Source organism: Passer montanus, unplaced genomic scaffold (assembly GCF_014805655.1).
Source record: "Passer montanus isolate IOZ18808 unplaced genomic scaffold, ASM1480565v1 scaffold45, whole genome shotgun sequence".
Taxonomy (NCBI): Eukaryota; Metazoa; Chordata; class Aves; order Passeriformes; family Passeridae; genus Passer; species Passer montanus.
Window position 1 is genome coordinate 4158682 of NW_024369373.1, and position 18395 is coordinate 4177076.

The 18395-nt window shown below is 58.6% G+C and overlaps 1 protein-coding gene across 1 annotated transcript; it reads right to left on the reverse strand.

Annotated features, from left to right (window-relative positions):
* Nucleotides 1-95: 95 nt before the first annotated feature.
* Nucleotides 96-12266, reverse strand: LOC120507980 (adhesion G-protein coupled receptor G1-like). The gene is made up of 14 exons (XM_039721202.1): nt 11937-12266; nt 6798-6885; nt 5863-6288; nt 5275-5398; nt 5055-5202; nt 4847-4972; nt 4534-4650; nt 3946-3991; nt 3490-3590; nt 3291-3406; nt 2032-2303; nt 1307-1418; nt 860-1128; nt 96-708 (listed from the first exon to the last, which is right to left on the reverse strand). Exons 2-14 carry the CDS (start codon nt 6835-6837, stop codon nt 602-604), a joined length of 2004 nt encoding a protein of 667 aa, XP_039577136.1. The 5' UTR covers nt 6838-6885; nt 11937-12266; the 3' UTR covers nt 96-601.
* Nucleotides 12267-18395: the final 6129 nt, after the last annotated feature.

Sequence of the window (18395 nt, forward strand, 5' to 3'; positions counted from 1 at the left end):
CTACAGGGTGAATGCTGGGCCCTGCCCCAGAGATGGGATAACCCAGATGAGAAAAGGCCACCCACACACCGAGCAGAGACCCCAGTGAGCCACACTCTGAGAGAAACAACTTTAATGAGCACAGTGGGTGTGCAGGCATGCTCACTGAACTCCTACATCACCCATAGTAGACATTCAACAGAATAACAAAAATAGATTATTTCAGCTGCCTGAGAGTGGGGCAGAGTCATTCTTCCCTGGGGAAGGACCATCAGCAAGGGCTGAAAACTGGGCCCTTCCCACCCATCACTCCTGTCCTCAGGACATGGGAGGGGACATCCAAAAGCACTGGGGACCCTGTCCCTGCCCCTTCCACTTTTTACAGCCCCACTGCCCAAGTAAGCATCCCTCCCTCCTTCCCTCCTGCCCCAAGAGTGCCAAGCCAGTCAGGATGAGAAAATTGAGGAGGGGGCCAGCAGAGGGGGGGTGGCTGGCCCCACTGTGGGTCCCTGGGCTCCCTGTGGCACTACAGGGCAAGTGAAGTAGCAAAGCAGATGGTGTGGTCCTTCTTGTGGCCGTCCTTGGCACGGGGAGCTCTGGCACAGCACGGCCACCACGGGGCTCAGCTGCTGCTGGGCTGCAGCTTGGCACTGTCAGAGCTGCTCTGAGAGTCAGGGGACTTCCTCGCCTGCAGCACCATGGTCCAGTACCAGAGGAAGATGAGGAAACCTGGCAGAGGGGAGAGGAAGCGTGGGTAAGCCCCCTCGAGGCACAAACCACAGTTGAGAGCGAGCCACCCAGCCTGCCAGAGCTCGTCTTGCACACCAACACCCCTGAAAATCCTGGTGCTCTTTGGAGGAGCCCAGAGTCACAGGCTCACCTTGGAGGGAGTTGATGATGGTGAAGATGTAGAGGGAGACAAGGCAGAACACACCAGAGGTGAAGGAGAAGAAGATCAGTGCCCAGGGGATGCCCAGCAGGATGCTCAGCCCAAAGAGGGCCAGGACATGCTTGAGCTTGTGACCCTTTTTGTTCTGCCGGAGGATCTCCCGCACCATGGCCCCCAGCATGACCGAGTTAAAGAGGAACACCAGGCTGAAGAAACCCAGGTTCACGGTGTTATGGAGCAGGGGGCTCGTGATCCAGCATCTGGAGGGAGGAGAAAGGGCAGAGGGTGACACTGTGTCCTCCCACAGGGTCAGGAGGAGGGGCTGGGAGAAGCACAGAGGTGTGGTGCCAGCCCAGCGCCAGGGAGGGGGATCCCCCTGGCACAACAGCCCAGAAAAGCCCTGGCATGGTGAAGGTTCAGCCATCTGCCATGACTTACATGGTTGCGTTGGTGGTTCTGCCATCCATGGACTCATAGATGGGAATGGAGACGGGGCCATAGTTGGACCAGCTAAAGAGGAAGATCGTCATCACGCAGCAGAGCGGGAGCCCTGGGGGAAGGAGCAGAGTGAAGTGGCTGCCCTACTCCCCGGCCTTTGGACCTTCTGGAAGGACTTGTTGGGCCTTTCTCCCTGCACAGAGCACAAGGACATCCTCGCTCCCAAAGGGAAACCAGGGGTGGAACACACACAGCAAGGGCACCTGGCAGGAGCCCCAGCCTGGGAGGGAGCAGTGCTGTGCTCACCCCAGCTGGGGACCTCCCAGGCATGTGGAGCTTTAGGCCATAAAAGATCACAAGATCTTCCTGCCATGACCTCCAGCCCAGAGCATGGCAGAGAAGCATGGACACCTCCTGCATCCAGCCCTGGGCAGTCCTGGATGGTTCTTTAGAAAGAAGGGATCCTATTACTATTTAAAGATCCCAAGTGGTGACTCTCCCAGGTCTCCATTGCTGGGTGATCCCCCAGCATGACCCCCCCTTGCTTTAGCACCAGCTTCTGCTCCCAGCCTTCAAGCCTCCTCCTCCCAAGGCTCCTGACAGACAGCTGCTCCCCCACAGCTGTGTCTCCATCCCCATCCAGGCATTGCATCCCACGGGAAAGACCAACTCGAGTGCCCCTCCACGCCGTGCCCTCAGGGTGCCTCTGCCTCCCCCATGCTCACCCCAGCCAGCCAGAAAGAGCTTGAGGAGGAAGTGGTCGTGGTAGGCGTTGAAGACTTCGATCACGAGCCGGTAGAGGTTGTAGCCCTCAATGCCCATCCAGGTGAGGCAGCTCAGGAGGGAGAAGTGCAGGAACAGCCCCCCAGCTCTGCAGATGGCCTCGCTGCTGGCAGCCAGGTGCTCGGAGATGAGGAAGGTGACGTCCAGGAGGAAGATGGCAGCCAGCAGGTTCATGTGGATGTGCATGCTCGTGATCTGGTCTCGCTGTTTGCTTCTGCAGAACCAAAGGGAGCAGAACTCACCCCCGTGCCTGGCCAGCACACACCCCACAGCACCCCACAGCACCCCACAGCCCTGCGTGGGGCACCTTGCCCCAGCAGAAGGGCAAGGAGACTCTTTGGTAGTGCCAGGGACTGAGAGACCAAGCCCAGAGTTGGGATCACCCATCCCACGTGCAAATCCAGCCCCCGCAGCTGACCCTGCACTGAGGATGCTCAGAGGGCTGGAGCACTTTTCCTGTGGAGACAGGCTGACTGAGTTTGGCTTGTGCAGCCTGGAGAAGGCTCCAGGGAGACCTTAAAGCACCTTCCAGTGCCTAAAGAGAGCTGGAAAGGGACTTTGAACAAGGGCATGGGGACAGGACAAGGGGGAATGGCTTCAATGTGAGAGCAGGTTTAGTTTAGAATTTCAGAATAAATTCTTCCCTGTGAGGGTGGTGAGGCCCTGGCACAGGTTGCCAAGAGAAGTTGTGGATGCCCCATCCCTGGAATGGATGGGGCAAGACCAGGTTGCATGGAGTTCTGAGCAACCTGGTGTAGTGGAAGGTATCACTGCCTATGGCAGGGGGATTGGAAATTAATGATCTTTCAATCCCTTCCAACCCAAAACATTCTATATTTTTATGATTCTAAGATTTCAGGTCTGAATCGTCCACTTCGGATCAGTGACATGACTCAGGAGAAGACACTCATGTTCTCCTCCAGGTCCTTGGAAAGATCTTTGCAGACTTCTGCTTGCTGCATCCACAACAATTAAGATTTTCCAAAATAATTTAGAAGATCTGGTGTTTCTGAGCACCCTGCAGGAGACCTGACCAAGAGGATGGACCCTGGACAGGAAAACTCTGCTTTCTTCGGAGAAGGCTCCTTCATGATGCTTCTATCCAGGCCACCAAGTGCTTGGAGAGCTTGTGCCCACCCAGGTGTTCATGGCCAGGGCCAGGACACAGACAGGGAGCGTGGGGTGAGCCACCAGACTGTACCTGAAGTAGAGGAAGAAAATGGTGCAAATGGATGCCAAAGCTGAGATCAGGCAGCCAACGTAGCTTATGATACTCAGGTAATTCCTGTGCACAGAGGTGATCTCTGGGGAGGAAACCTGAGGAGGAGGAGCAACGAGAGATGGTGAGGAAGAGCACCACTGGGAATTATGTGAGGGGTCTGAGGGAGGGTGCTACCCACCATGAGCACAGCAAAGTAGGTGAGGTGGTTGCACCTGCACTCTGTCTGGCTGCCCCCTGGCACCGTGGTACACCCATAGCTGTCCCAGCTCCCAGAACTGGCTGTGCAGGAGAAAGGGAGAGCATCTGGTGAGCAGCAGGAACATCTGCCTTGGGCTAAAGGATCTTCAGGGCAAGGTGTCCATGGAAAGAGGGAGAACAAGAGTGGGAGGTCCCAGCTTGTCCCAGGCCAAGCACATATACACACATAGCCCCCTCAGCACTGGAACCCATCCCTAGGGAAGGGGAAAGCTCTTAGGGTAGCTCTGGAGGGGAAAAAAATGACATCAGCCCTGTGGGAAGGGCTTAGAGAGATGGAGGGAGGAAGGGAGGTGCAGAGCAGCCTTCACCCTGCTGGTGGGGCTGTGGTACCTTGGAACAAGGGCCTGCCTTCACTGCCAAGGGCAGGGGCACTCACCAGAGGTGTCCTCCTGCCAGAAGACGCACAGCGGGGTCACGTTCCTCTGCAAGGACAAAACCACAGGCCCTGGTCAGGATGCAGCTGTGGCTTTGTGCCTGCCCAGCACTTTTGATGGGGGACAACACGGGGCAGGAGACAAGATGGTCTCAGGAGACAAAATACAACTTGGATAAACCAGACTGCCCCTGTGGTGGGAGTGGGCTCCAGGCAGAGACCACTCTGTTAACAACAGCTGGAGCAGAAACCTCCTTCCAGATCCTCTTTTCCAGACAAAGTGTTCAGCTTTGAGCAGGCACCTGACAGAGCCATGAATGAGCCAAGGGCCTGCTAACACAGTGTGCCCCAGCCCTGGTGACAGTGCTGGATGTGACACACCTGCCATGAGGCATCTCCTGGAGAGGGGAGGGCAGTGCCACCACGCAGTGAAGCCATGACTGTGATACAGCCCCAGAAGACACAGCAACGCTGCCCAGGCAGGCCATGGGCATGGACCTGCTGGATTGTGACCCACCCTGAGCTGGCAGGGGCTGAGCCCTCCTTCCCCTGCATTCCTGGTGGGATCAGGTTCCATGGGCCCCCACCTACCGGCAGCTGGTCGTGGAAGAAGGTGAGGACCACGGGCTCGGAGAGGTTGGCCACCACTGTGTCCACCAGGGAGATGCTGACTACCTTGTCACCCAGGACCTGGCTGCTGTTTTCATCCTGGTGAAGAGGAGGCAGTGGCAGTGTGGGAAGGGAGAGCAGCCAGGTGTGAAGCAGAGGAGAGTGCTCATTTTAAAGATCCCGACTTTACCCATCAAGCTTTCAGCTCATTTTTGAAGCATCTTCTCCCAGTGGTCTGGTGGCACCCCTGCAGCCCAGCACCACGGCACACCCAGGCCATTCCCGTGGGCATTACCTGGAACATGGTCTGCCTGTTGATGTCCATGAGCAGCACCCTGTGCTCCACCACCTCCTCCTCCTTCACCATCAGGAACAGGCTGCCGGGCAGGTCCACTGTGAATCCCTGCACCTCTCCACTCTCCTGCAAAGAAAGCCTCGTCAGGAAAGTGCTGTAGAGAAAGCATGATGGGCCAAGAGCACTAGGGCAGGCTTTGCAGACCCACCTCTCTCTGGGAAGGAAAGGTCAGCTGCTGAGGAGCCCGACTGGGCTGGACCCTCAGGACAGTGGCGTGCACAGTGGCCTTCCCAAAGGTCTGGTTCTGCCCTTCCAGCTCCACCTTGGCCAGCATCTTCTCCAGCTCCCCAAGCTCGCTGTTGGGGAAGGGGCACAGTGAGCTGGGTGCAGCGGGCACGCGTGGGCAGCAGCAGGAGCTGGGAACTCACCGGCGGAGCCTCTGCTGCCCCGTGGCTCCCGGGGCTGCTGCCAGGGGCTGGGCAATGAGGCTGGCCAGGGCCGTGAGCTGCTCCTCCACATCCTGCTCCCAGACAGGCATGCTCTCTGCAGAGGCTGGAAAGGAAATGCCATGAAATGCATGGGCAGAACTGGCTTCCTTGTGCCCCAAAGTGACAGGCAGAGCCCTGGTGGGAGCAGAAAGCAGAGGGCTTCGAGGTGATCCCAAGCCAGGAAAGCTGATAGTGACTCCAACCCACAGGGCTTTCCTGCCACCCAGAACTCAGATCCCCCTGGGCCATGGGGACCTCATGGTGGAGACTGGACCCTGAGAAACCACTGCAAAGACCTCAATTTTGTGGGATTTTAGGCAGCATTTTGAAAATCTCCACCTTTAGGGATGCTGGGTACCAGGCCTGTCAAGAAAACCTACATCCCCTTCAATCACCCTTCAGCTATCTTCATATCACCAGGCTAAACCACACCCTGGGAAACAACCAATGCTCTGATGATGACTAGGGAACAGGCTGGGGATAAAACAACCCTTTAATTTCTTTAAAATAACATTAAATTGCATTTACCAGGGAAGAAGTATTCAGCTTTAGCGTCCAGGGAGGTGTTCTTCCCCCCCTTGATGAGGTAGGACACATTGAAGATGTGGGCTCTGGTTCTTTCAGTCTGCTGACTCTCCTGGCCCCAGGGGATGCTGCTGGAGGGGTCCCCACCCAGGGGGATGCTCTGCTTGCCATACACCAGCTGCAGGGTCCTGTTGGACTCAAACCAGTAGATGCAGAAGCGGTACCTGCCCAGGGTGGGGGGCAGCCTGTACTTGTAGTAAGAGTTTCTCCTGCTTGGCAAGAAGGGCCTTTTTATGATCAGTGCCTGGGCCGTGTTCTCGATGGAGATGGTGGCAGGGCCGTGCTCATAGAGCACAGAGCTCTCCTGGGTCTGGTTTCGGTCACCACAGAAGCGAAAATCCTCTTCCCTGTGGCCACTGGCTCCCACCCCTGCATTGTAGAAGCACACAGAGACAGCAGATGAGCTGCAGGGACAGCCAGCCCTGCACACACACAGCCCTGCAGCAGCTGTCACACGTGGCATGCCAGGCTCTCCACCCCAGCTATCCCAACCCTGTCCTACAGGCTGAGTGACACCAGCCACGTCCCCAGTGTCACAGCCCTGCTGCAAGGGTCTGCCAGGGCCCTTTGGGCAGCAGGACCTCCTGCCTTCCAGGGACAGCCTCTCCCAAGTGCCACCACCCACATCAGCAGGCACTGAAAGAGGATCTGTCCATTCCCAGGAGGGATGGATGGAGGATGGAGAGCACCTCCTTTCCCTGGAAAGGACACATCCTGCCCGAGGGACCCACCAGAGCACATCATCCCATGAGGTGTTTTACCTCTGTGGAAGCCTGGGTTGCATACATCTCATGGTTCCCCCCAGCCAACATTTTGGGGCTGCCAGTTACTCCCAGCAGCCCAAACCCAGCTCACCATCCCAAGACAGGACAGCCTACCTTGCAGGAGGGAGAGGAGGAGCAGGAAGAGGACCTTCATCCCGGGCAGCTCTCTACCTCGGCTTGGCCTTCCAGGAGACAGCAGAGCCTGAAAGGGCACAAAGGGAAGGGGCCACATGAGTATTTGAGTATCCCCCAAGCCGTGAGGGCAGGGATGGAGAGCAAGGACTGTGCAGGTGGGACACAGCCAGCTCCCTGTTGCCTGTGCCTGCAGGAGGAGCCAGGACCACCAGGCACCCAAGCTGGCTGTGGGCTGGAGGGATGGCAGAGGCTGGAAGCCCCCGAGCTCTTAGCAAGGAGAGGGTGCCCCAGCACTCCAACAAAAGAGTGCACAAGGGAGGGCTCCCCTCTTCCACCCTCAGCTCCCGATCTCAGTTAACACCCTGACTTGTTATCATCAATGATAGGAACAGAAGGAAACTGTGGTTTCCTAACTCACCAGCCCTGAAATTATTCTCTTGGATGTTTTCAGCTCCTGCAGATTAGCTGAGGAGCTGGGCACACTGCAAACCACTCCATCATCTCAGCCTGCAGAAACAGGCTGCCCCAGGCACATCCTGGCAATGCCAGCACAGCAGCCACGGCTGCCCAAACCTGCTGCTCACAACCAGCTGGGCCACATCCTGCACAGCCCCTTTGCCCATCCCTTCATCTAGAGCTCTGCTCCACCACCCTTTTCTTCATCTGTGCACGAGGACAGGGCTTCTGTGACCTACACCCAGGCCAGCACTGAGCACTCTGCCACACGCCTGGGCTCACCCAGCCACAGCCTTCACACGTCGCCTTTTTCATTGTGCTTCTGCCTGCCCCAGGCCACAAACTGCACCTCCAGCTCTGCTGGGACGCACCCAGTGTCACCTCCTCCTCTTCCTGGTGTCACTTAACCATGGGACAAATCCTGCCAGGGTCTGGCCACCAGCAGAAGCCCCCCAGGGTGGGACAGTGTGGGTGGGGGCTGCCAGAGCAGCTGGCCCAGCCCAGCACTTGTCAATGCCCAAAGTGAAACCAGCACTGTTGGCCACTGCTGCATCACTCCTGCACTGCTCTCAAACACCCCCCAAAACCCACCAAGCAGCGAAACTGCTTTGTTGGCTGTGAGCTGGTGCCGGGGCACCAACCAGCATCACCTGCAAAGCCTTACAGCTCTCCCAGATGCTAAGGGTCACCAGATGCTTAATGACTCATTAGCAGATTCCTCCCACCAGCACAGGCTTTGTCTAGAAGTTTCTCTAGCCAGCACAGATCCTGCAGGGGTGTACAGCCCACTCCTTGTGGCAATTTATCATCAGCAGACGGGGGCTCCGGGTTGTTAATTAACCTGCTGCCGTGGCTGTAACTAAGTGACACTAACGAGGTCTCCCAGTGTGAAGTGGGAGGGTATGGCACAGGCATGACTTGGCTGGACTAAATGGATTTGGATGGGGCAGGCACCCCAGTGCCTTGCCACACGCTTAGGAATCTCACACATATATCCAAAAAAACACGGACCTGGGGTGGCAAAATGCTCTGGGTGATGGAAAACACCTGGATCACTTAAAAGCAATGCAGCTTCACGTGCATGCCGACCATGTTGAGGCAGCACAGAGCTGGCAGGGCAATAAAGCATCGCCTCTGGATGGGGAATGCTGAATCCTAATGAGGCCTCAGCCCATCCCACCGTGCTGACATCTTTAAGTTTTATTGGGATGGCTGGAGGAGAGGATCAGCCCCTTTCAGCCGTTACTCAGCTGGGACCAGAAATCCCTGTGGGAAAGAGGGTGGGGAGCCGGTATTTCCCCTCCCAGCCCTGCTGGTCCTGCTGGCCCGACTCGGATTGCTGCTTCCTGAGGTGAACAATAGCGAGAGAAAATCCCCTGAAAATGGTTTCCCAGTGAGAAAGCACGGCCTCCATCCACGCTGGCAACAAGCACAGCAAAGGTAAACTCAGCCGGATGTGCTGAGTTCTCATCAGGGCTGAATCCTGCCTCGTCATCTTCCCATACCCGGATGGCAGAGGGCAAAAACCCCTGGCTTGGCCTCAAAAACAACCAGATTATGTACAGAGAGGTGGCAGACACTCTGCCAGGGCGGCACAGCTTGGAGCAGGCTCCCTTATCAGCAGAGAGGGAGGCTCATTCCTGGGCACCAGTTCTTATCCTCCCGTCACCATTAAGGTGCTGGTCTTGGAAAGAAAAGCCAAAGCATTATGTTGAGGTCTCTAAACCTTAGGTGAATTGGGGGAAAAAAAAGACTTAAAACTCCACAAACAAAAGGTGTTTACTACCACCTTCCTGCTTTCTGGGTGACTTGGCAGCAGGTATTTAAGCTGATATTTAAGCTTCTGGAGGTGGCACGTGGCTTTTGGATATGACGTTTTTCCCAAGGAGAAGGGAAGGTGCTCTGATGACTCAAACAAACACGGGAAGCAGGGAGATCCAGGGCTTTTATCTGTTTTCCTTCCAGCTCCGTTAGGAAAGTGACGCTCTGTTCCTCGAGATGAGAGTGAGCCTGGAGCTCGTCACCACAGTGGACTCAGCAGCCTGATGAGGAAACTGTGGCGCACAAAGGCAAGCCAGGACGGGCTCCTGGAGATGCAAAACAGCTTTGCACAACAAATCCCTCATTGTAGGGACCAAAAACAGTGTGCCCTGGGTCTGGAGCTGTCCAAGGATGTGAGGAACCCATGGGGGTCCCCCGGCAAAGGGGTGCCCCAGTGTCAGAATCTGAGTAAAGGGATGCCCCAGTGTCAGTATCTGAGTGCCTCACAAAGTGCCCTTGTCCTTGGCCAGTGGTGCATGCCCAGGGCCAGCCTCACGTGATTCATGGCATTGGCATGTGATTCCCAGCACTGGTGGGTGACAAGGGAGCGCTGGCTGATGCCCAAGGGGTCGAGGGGCAGCTGCACTCTGCCAGCAGCCTGGCAGTGCCAAGCTGTGCCATGGGGTGCTTCAGCTTTTCCCGGGCCATGGCACTGCACAGAACACCCAGCACCTCCAAGATGAGTCTTGCCAACAGGATGAAGGCAGATCTGATGGCGATTCCCACGGGAACGGCACAGCTCCCTGCCAGATCTGTTCTTTGCCAGCCACTGGCAGCCATCCCTTCCCACAAAGGCGTGGGGAGAACCAAGGGGAGGCTGGCACAGGCTCCTGCCAGTGCCTGGGGCTCCTGGGACTGAGCGTTTGCTTAGAAATGGCTCCTGACATTCAAAATTTTTTTTAAATTTTCCGTTTCCTAAAAAACACCACAAAGAGAAGTTAACTAACCCAGCACTTCCTCCAGTGCCAGGGCAACACGGCACCTGGCTCAGTGGCACACAGGCCTTGTGGCTTCAGCAGCAGCCACCCACATTCTGCAAAGGAGCAGGCACACCTACGCTGGACTGAGGCTGACGTGACACAGTCACAACGCAATGCAAGAACATCTCTGGCCACAGGGTTACAGACAGTTGTCCCTGCCACACACTCCCACCACACAGTCTTCTTTGAGAGCAGCCCCATTTCTCCTCCTGCACATCCCCCTTCCAAACCACTCCCTTGGGTTTCAAAGGGCTCCCAAAACACCCTGTCCACTCCCAGCTCTTACCCCCCTTCACACGAGCAAGGTCCTCACACCCTGCCTGTGCTGCAGGTGCCAGGGAAGGGAGGTGCAGAGCAGTGCAAAGTAGCTCAGGACCACCCCAAATCAGGTTCTCAGCTATTTGGCACATAAAACACGGAGCTGGAGCCTAGTGAGGGCAAAGTCTGCAGCACCCCAGGAGCCAGGTAACAGACTGTGGGCCTCCCAGATTCCTGCCAAGCCCCAGCTGTCGGGTGGGCTGATGGGAAAGGAGCTGGTGAGTCCAAGAGCTCCTGAAAAACAGGCGCCAGCAGGCTGTGCCCAGCTGGTCCCGTGCGGACATTGGCACGCTGGGAGACACCCAGCCTGCTGTCTGCCAACCACACAGCTCTGACCCTGCACCCACGGGTGCCACCGCAAGGTGCAGGCACGGCCAGCCCCAGGGAGCCCCGTTCAGCCAACACACAGTTGCTTGCAAACCTGTTGCTCTGCAAATAGCAGCCCCATGCCGCGGGATTAAGAGCTGGACGGCAACCAAGTATGCAGCATTTTCAGTCCTTGGGTTAATTTGCATGGGAACTGTGAACCCAGCAAGGGGCACGGCAAACCCCACGGTGGCTGCAGTCCCGGCCTCAAAGGATTTGCCCCCGCCCGTCTCCGAAACACCCCTGGCTCCCTGCTGGTGGTGGAGCTTGTGGAGCGGGTGGAGGGGTTACTGCAGCCCTCAGACCATGAAATGAGCTTTGGCTGCCTTCCCTCCACAACAGCCATTCGGACTTGCTGCCAGGAGGTTATTCCAGGAGACTTCATTTCGATTCCCCAGCTGGTCTCACTGAGTTTTGCTGGTCTCTCTGCAGGGGCAGCACAGACGGTGGGTAGAGACCACCCCAAGCATCCTACACCCCAAACCCGCAACGACGTGCCAGGACCGGCAGCAGCAAACTGGGATGTTGCAGGAGGAATCCCCTCAAAAGGCATTTTAGGGAAGGGAGATCACCCTGTCGAGACATGCCAGCGATCCCACGGGATGCTGCACCCTCCGCCGGGAGCGAGGAGAGGGAGGAATGGGGTGTGCTGGTGGTTCCCATAAAGATTGGGAAGCGATGGCACACACCGGCAGTCGGGGTTTCTGGAGCTCAGCCCGGGCAGCTCAGGGGGTTTGGCGGCTCCATGGCCCAGGAATGCAGCCTGGCTCCGGGGCAGGCGAGTGCGAGCTCCATGGAGCAGGGATGAAGGTTGGTTTCGCAGATAACCGGCACCATGGCCACGAGCAGAGTCCCCGTGCCCTGCCCGGCCGGGGGCATCACTCCCACCGCTGAGCCCCGCACCTGGAGCGGGGCGCTGCTCAAGCCCCCCACAGAGACCCTCCGCTCCATCCATCCATCCATCCATCCATCCATCCATCCATCCATCCATCCATCCATCCATCCGCCCGCGCGGAGCCCCCAGCCCCGGCTGGAGCCCACCCCATCCACTCCCGCCCGCCGCAGCATCCCCTCGGCTCCGGTACCGGGCAAACGCACCCCTGGCACCCCCACGGGGGACACCGGGCTCCGCGATCCTCCCTCGTCCCTCCTCCACCGCTCCCCGGTGCTCCCTTACCTGGAGTCGGCGCGGGCTCGGCCCGGCACCGCCCGGCTCCGCTCGGCGGGGCTGGCACGGCTCGGCACGGCTCGGCTCAGCACCACTCCGCAGCTCGCCCAGCGCGGTGCCCCGGGAGCGGCGCCCGCCCCGCCCCGTCCCCCGGCGGGCGGTGACTCAGCGGGGCGGTACCGGGGCTGCTCCCCCCGCGCCGACCCCTCCGAGACCCCCCGAGATCGCTGCGGGGACGCCGCCCTGGCTCACGGCACCTGCCCGGTTCTGCTCGGCCCGGCTCGGTTCAGCTCGGCACGGCTCAGCACCTGGCAGCCCGGCTGGGCTCAGAGCGGTATCCCGGGACCGGCCCCACCCCGTCCCGCTCCGAGACCCCCCGAGATCGCTGCGGGGGCTGCGGGGGCACCGCCCTGGGTCACAGCACCTGCCCCGGGCCGGGAGCACCGGGGCTGCGACCCCGCCCGACCGGCACCGGGCCGGGAGCACCGGGGCTGGGGACAGCCGGGCGTGCCGTGTCCCGCCGCCCTTCAGCTGCGGGCTGGCGGGCGTCCAGCGGCGGCCCGGAGAGCCGGAGCCAGCAGGCTGCACGCCTGGCTGCCAACGGGATTAAAAAATAACAATTAATGGGAAAGCAGCCGGGACGGAGCGTCCCAGTGACCCCTGTGAGGGAGGAAAGGAGCAGGGCGAGGAGCCCAGACCCCGGAGGGGGACACACAGCGCTCCCCCGGAGCAGGTGGGCTGGGATGTGGGGTGGATGCGGGCACAGCGCCCTCAGCACCCACCCCACGGCTGGAGATGGGCACCCCGGCCCTGAGTGGGAGCTGGGGCTGGAAGGGTCGGGAAAGCGCTGTTGGAGAAGGTAAAGCTGCAGCCAACAGCGCCTGCAGCCAGCCCTGTGTGTGCGTGTGTGTGTCTGTGTGTCTATGTGTCTGTGTGTCTGTGTGCCCCGGGACACAGCCGGGCTGCAGAAAGCCGAGACGCGGGGAGCGGAGCGAGCAGGGCGGGGGGAGAGCTCCGGGAAGTGCCCTGGGTAAATAGTTGCTCTTGCAGATATTTTCAATGGCTTGAATGAGACTTTCTGCAGGGGGAAGGGTGGAAACAACTTCCCTCTCCAGCGGGAAAGGTGATGGACCTTGATCCACAGGGATTGTGCCACCGCGGGTGCTTTGGGATCCCTGGAGCGGAGGGCAGACATCCCGCACGTTTGCATCACCCCACTGCTCGGTTTCATTTCCAGCCCCAAGCCGCGGCTTCCCCGGCTGCCACGGGACGAGGCTCCCACGGGAAGCAGCTCACATGGCCGGACCGTGGCTAACAGAGCTGCCTTTGAAGTCGGGCTGTCCCCACGCCTCGGGCAGCGGGGCCGGCTCTGAAACGCCCGCTCCGGCAGCAGGGCCGGGGAGCAGCCGGGGAGCCAAGGCTCCCGCCGCGGGTCATCCCGACCGGCTCCCTGGAGACACGCCATCAATCCACCGCCCGCGAACAGCCCTGCTAAACCCAGCGTTCGGCTCTCCTGCAGAGGGGAATGAGGTGCAGAGCCCTCGGACCTGCGAGGAAAGGAATTTTTTTTTGCTGCTGTTCGTGGAACAAAGAGTCTTTTGTCTGCGTTCGATGTTATCAGGAGTTATTTTTAGGTCAACGCCTGCACTTGCTGGTGTTGTCGGGATTATCTCTAAGTCGACAGACCTTCAAAGACACTGCCTGAGCACGAAGAGGGAGGAAATCCTTGTGTTGTCTCTTGGAAGGGACATTTGCCCTTGGGCTCGGCCCGATAAGGGTTTATTGCTCAAACTGGGGAATTCCTATTAAAGTCCTACAACTTCTTAAGAGTCTTAAGAGCTCCCAAATCCATCAAAGCGCCTAAATATGCTTAAAGTTCCTGAAAGTCCTAAAAGATCCTGAAAGCTCCTAAAGCCCTAAAATGTCCCGAAAACCCTACAACATCCCAAATGCCCTAAAAACCCATAAACCCTAAAAGTTCCTGAATGTCCTTGAAGTTCCTAAAAGCCCTAAGAGTGTCTAAACCTCTTAAAAAGTTCCTAAAAGCCCCAAAAGTTCCCAAAAAGCCCTAAAGTTCCTAAGCCCCCTTCAATTTCCTAAAAGCTCCAAAAGAACCCTGAGACTTCCAAAATCCTCTGAAAGCCCTAAATCTTCCTAAAAGCTCCTCAAGGCTCCGGCGGCGGGCGGGAGGGGCGGGCTCAGGCAGGAAAGGGCACGTCGCACCAGGCGCTGCCAAGCAGGGGAGACAACGCGTGGGCAGGGGAGCCCTGGAGGCGTCTGCAGCCCAGGGCTGTGCCAGCCCCGCTGCCAAGAGCTGCCAGGGTGCCCAGACCCCTCAAAGGCTCTTGGATGGCACCAGCAAAATAACCAGGGCTCAGCTCCTGTGGATGGAGGAGGATGAGGATGAGGAAGCAGAAGGGGGTGGTGGGAGGGAATGGCCCAAGATCTCTCATCCGAATCTGGTGGGCGATGCCAGGAGAGCCTTGGGGGTCTCGGAGGGCGGTGATCCTGGGGAGTGCCCCAGTACCTCTGAGCGGCTGCGGGTGCTCCTGCTCCCCCCCTGCTGCTGCTGCACCTCCCTGAGCCTTCCTCCTGGGAAAACCTCCGGTGGGGAGGTGGGAACACCCCACCCCACGTCGGGATTTCTCCCTCAACGATAACAGCGACACAGCAGGTGCCAGGGCAGTAAAACCCGAGCCCGTAGGCACAGCAACAAACACGGATTATTTGTTTAGGCTCGGCTTTGCAAATAAACCCCCGGTGATGTCGGGGAAGTCTGGGGGAAAATTGGTCCCTGGGGGTGTCTGCACAAGCACCAGGTGAGGATGCTCCCATGGGATGCAGTAACTGGGCTCATCAGCTCCCCAGAAGACAAGTCCCAAAAGCAGATCCCAAAATGGAGCCAAGGTCTTCTCCAAACCTTCCATTTCCCACGTGGATTTAGTGGTTTTCCTGGCTGGTTTTTGTTTGTTTGTTTGTTTGTTTGTTTGTTTGTTTTGGGGGGTTGGTTTTTGTTGTTGTTGTTTTGGTTTTGGGGGGTTTTTTTGTTTGTTTTTTGGGGGGGTTGGTTGGTTTTGGTTTTTGTGGTTTTTTTGGGGTTTTTGTTTGTTTGTTTTGGGGGGTTGGTTTTTGTTGTTGTTGTTTTGGGTTTTGGGGGGTTTTTTGTTTGGTTTTTTGGGGTTTTTTTGTTTGGTTGTTTTTTTTTTTTCCAAAATCTGTAGCATTTGCTGTAATTCCACAGCTTTGCCACTGGAGCCAAGGGTGGCTCTGGAGCCTGAGGGCACCGTGGTGCTACCAACCCTCCTCTGCTGGGGAGAAAAGGATGGCACAACCTCTCCAGCAGCCTGGCCCTGGCTTCCTGCCAGGTAAGGTGCCCAGAAAGGTAAGTGGCACCATTTCTCCTTGAGAAGATTACAGCGCCCACGCCCCTTCCTGCCCATGCCCGGGTGCTGGATGGAGCCAGCCTGGCACCGTGGCACTGGGGGTGGGAGACTTGATCCCAACCCGGGCCTGGGGAGTGCTCCAACCCTGCTCCTGGTGCGGCAGGGTGGGAAAAGGGTGAGCCCTGGGCACCAGCAGCGGGCTCGGCTGCCCAAGAACCAGCCTGTCCCAGCGGTCCCCAAAGGTGCAGCTCCCTGGGGAGCACCCAGCGATGCTGTTCCCGCTGCCAGGAGGCAATCACCGAGTGATTGTTTCGCAAGCACCCCCGGATACCGGAGCAAGGTGGTTGTGTGGCAGCCAGAGTGACTCACACCACAGCCCCCCAAGTGCGGAGATGGGGAGAAGGGCACGGAAAGCGCTGCGATGTGACTCTCGCACGGCGGGGCTCATGGGGGAATGTCGGGCTCTTGGCACCTCCCCAAGCCCGCGGGGCTCTCAGTGAATGGCTGCAGTCACCGCCGGAGCGGTGAGCCATGCACAGCTCATCGCCTGCGAGCCGCGGGCACGGCGGGGGCCGCGGGAGGGCACGGAGCCCCGGCGGGACCGGCCTTTGTCCGGCGCTGACGGGAGCGCGGCTGCCCTTTGTGCCTGGAACAAAGAACAGCCCCGGGCTTCCTTCGCTGTCCAGAAGCGGGAAGGAGCCAGAAAGGGAAACGTCGCTCGGCAGAGATGGGCAGCGTGTCCCTGCCACCGGGCCAGAAACGGGCAGCACCCGCTGATGGCACCTCCCCGGCTCGCCCTGCGGGTGAGGTGGCACCCCGATGTCACCACGGGCGGATTTGCCATGCTGCGACGCTGGTCTGCATTCCAGCAGGGAGAGTGGGAAGTGCAGCTCCAAAACCTCAGGCATCAGGAGAATAAAACCGCGGTAACATTTCCAGGTGATGCCTGGTTTATGCGGGCTCAGGACCGGCTCGCTGCCGCCAGCCGATGGGTTCAGTCCTTGCAATTTGTCCTGGCTATTCATTTCCACAGGGATTGCTTCAACCCCGAAAGTGTTGGGTCAGCTTTAGGAGTTCTGCTTGGCTCTGCCTTCCTCAGTGAGAGAGGGAGGAAAGCCGAGTATCACTTACTCACTTCCCATCCTCTCCTCCACCCAAACTCGTCTGCCCGATGCCAAGACAAAGCCCCGCTCACTATTTTCCTGCCGCCCCAGGGCTGCAGGGGGCCTCCACCCCAGCGCTGGATTTGGGGCGAGAGGAAGAACTTCTAGCGTGATGCTGTCGTGGGTGAAAACCCAGGGTCGGATGGTTTGGGGATGCCCCAGCCGTACCGCCGCTCCTGCCAGGCTGCAGCCGTGCTGGCACCAAAGGGATTTGGGGGATGCAGCCGGACACCCCCCGCTTTCGGCCGTGCCTGGTGAGACGCGCAGTGGCAGCTCCTCAGGGGGCTCAGAGGTCCCCTGCCATTAGCCAGGGGACACTTCGGCACCGCTCACCGCCACCGGCCGTCCCCGCTCGAGCATTGTTCCCGATGTGGGACCATTCCTGCGGTCCTTGTGCCATCTAGTGGGACCTGCACCCGCCACACGGCGGGGTCCGAGCGGAGCAGACCCACACGGGCAATCCAAACACAGAGACCACGGGCAGGGGGACAGCCGTGGTCCCCGGGCTGCAGCACCCAAGGGACCCGAGCTGCAGCCCCCCAGCAGCAGCTCCCACCACCCGGAGATTCGGCTTTTAGCCCCAGTTCTGTGCCCAGGGTCAGGGCACTCAAACTCTCCGGGATGCCCGCGGTGCCAGCTGTGCCTGGCATCCTCGCCGTGTCTGCACTCTGTGCTGTGCCCAGCCCGCCTGGGAAATGCAGGGTGCCAGGGATTCCTGGGGGGCACGGGGTGCTGATCTCCACTCTCTGTGAAAGGACGCAGGAGGTGGAATGGAGTTGCTTCAGGGGCAGTTTAGTTTGGACATTAGGAAAAGGCTTTTCATTGAGGTCAGGCACAGGGAGAGGCTCCCCAGAGAAGAGGTCATGGCATCCCTGGCAGAGTTAGGGAGTATCTGGGTGACGTTCTTAGTCACACAGTTTGTTTCCAGGTTGTTCTGCAAGGAGCAGGGAGTTGGACTCAGTGTTTCTTATGTCCCGTTGAACTCAAGATAGTCTGATCCTGTGATACCACAGTTTGATGTGATTGCCAGGATGGAGCCAGCATTCCCCATGACACCCCCAGTCACCACAGCACAGCTCTCAGCAATGCAGCTGGCCTAGCTGAGGGAACAAAGGTCTTTTTTTTACCCAAAATGGTTAGGTTTGCCCCAAAAGGCTTCATTTTGTGCTTCATCTTGGCTGCTGGGTGCAGCTGCAGGGATGTGGCCGTGGGCAGAGCTGTGGGGAGCAGGGGTGACTCAGCCACCCCAGTGCTCATTGTGGGGCAGCAGTGCCACGCTGTGCTTGCCCAGCGCCTGCAGCCACTCGTGCAACATTTCTGGGTCTCAGCTCATGGCCTAGGGCAACCATCTCCTTCAGTCTGTCCCAAATGGGGGCTCCTTGGGAACAGATTTGAGGGTGCCTGCTGGCCATGGCCAGGCTGGAAACCCAGAACTAGAGGAGAAGGGTGCCAGGATGATGATGCTTGGACCACAGAAGCGGGTCGCTGGCCACATCTTTCGGTGACACGCCCCAGACCAAGGAGGTTTGATTTTTGCAAGGGTAAACCCCACAAATCCCAGCATGCTGCAATGCATCCTCGAGCCTGCTGGTGTCACCAAGACACGCACGTCCAAGCAAACAGTAAAGACTTGGAAAAAACTCTGCCGGTTTTAGTGCCGGGAGCGGGTTAAAGCCGCAACCACGCACCCGCAGCTCTGGCCAAACCGCCTGCAAAATCGCTTCACCGGCTGCGAGAGACGGCGCCGGTCCCCCTGGCACAAGACGCTGGGATAGGGGCGTAGGAGAGGAAAGCATCCCTCGCCTCCAGCTTTTTGGGGCTGTTTCCAGCTGGAAAAAAAAAATTCCGATCTTGGAAAGAAGTTTTGCTTTAATTTGATTTGGTTTTCCCTGCCTCGCGCGATCCTGGAGGAGAAAAAGTTG

Coding starts and splice junctions, on each gene's coding strand:
- LOC120507980 (XM_039721202.1), bottom strand. CDS start 6,837: ATGAAGGTCCTCTTCCTGCTCCTCCTCTCCCTCCTGCAAG. Junction 1,419..2,031: donor GCTCTTTCTGGCTGGCTGGG/GTGAGCATGGGG, acceptor TCCTTCCCCCAG/GGCTCCCGCTCTGCTGCGTG. Junction 1,129..1,306: donor AGAACCACCAACGCAACCAT/GTAAGTCATGGC, acceptor TCCTCCCTCCAG/ATGCTGGATCACGAGCCCCC.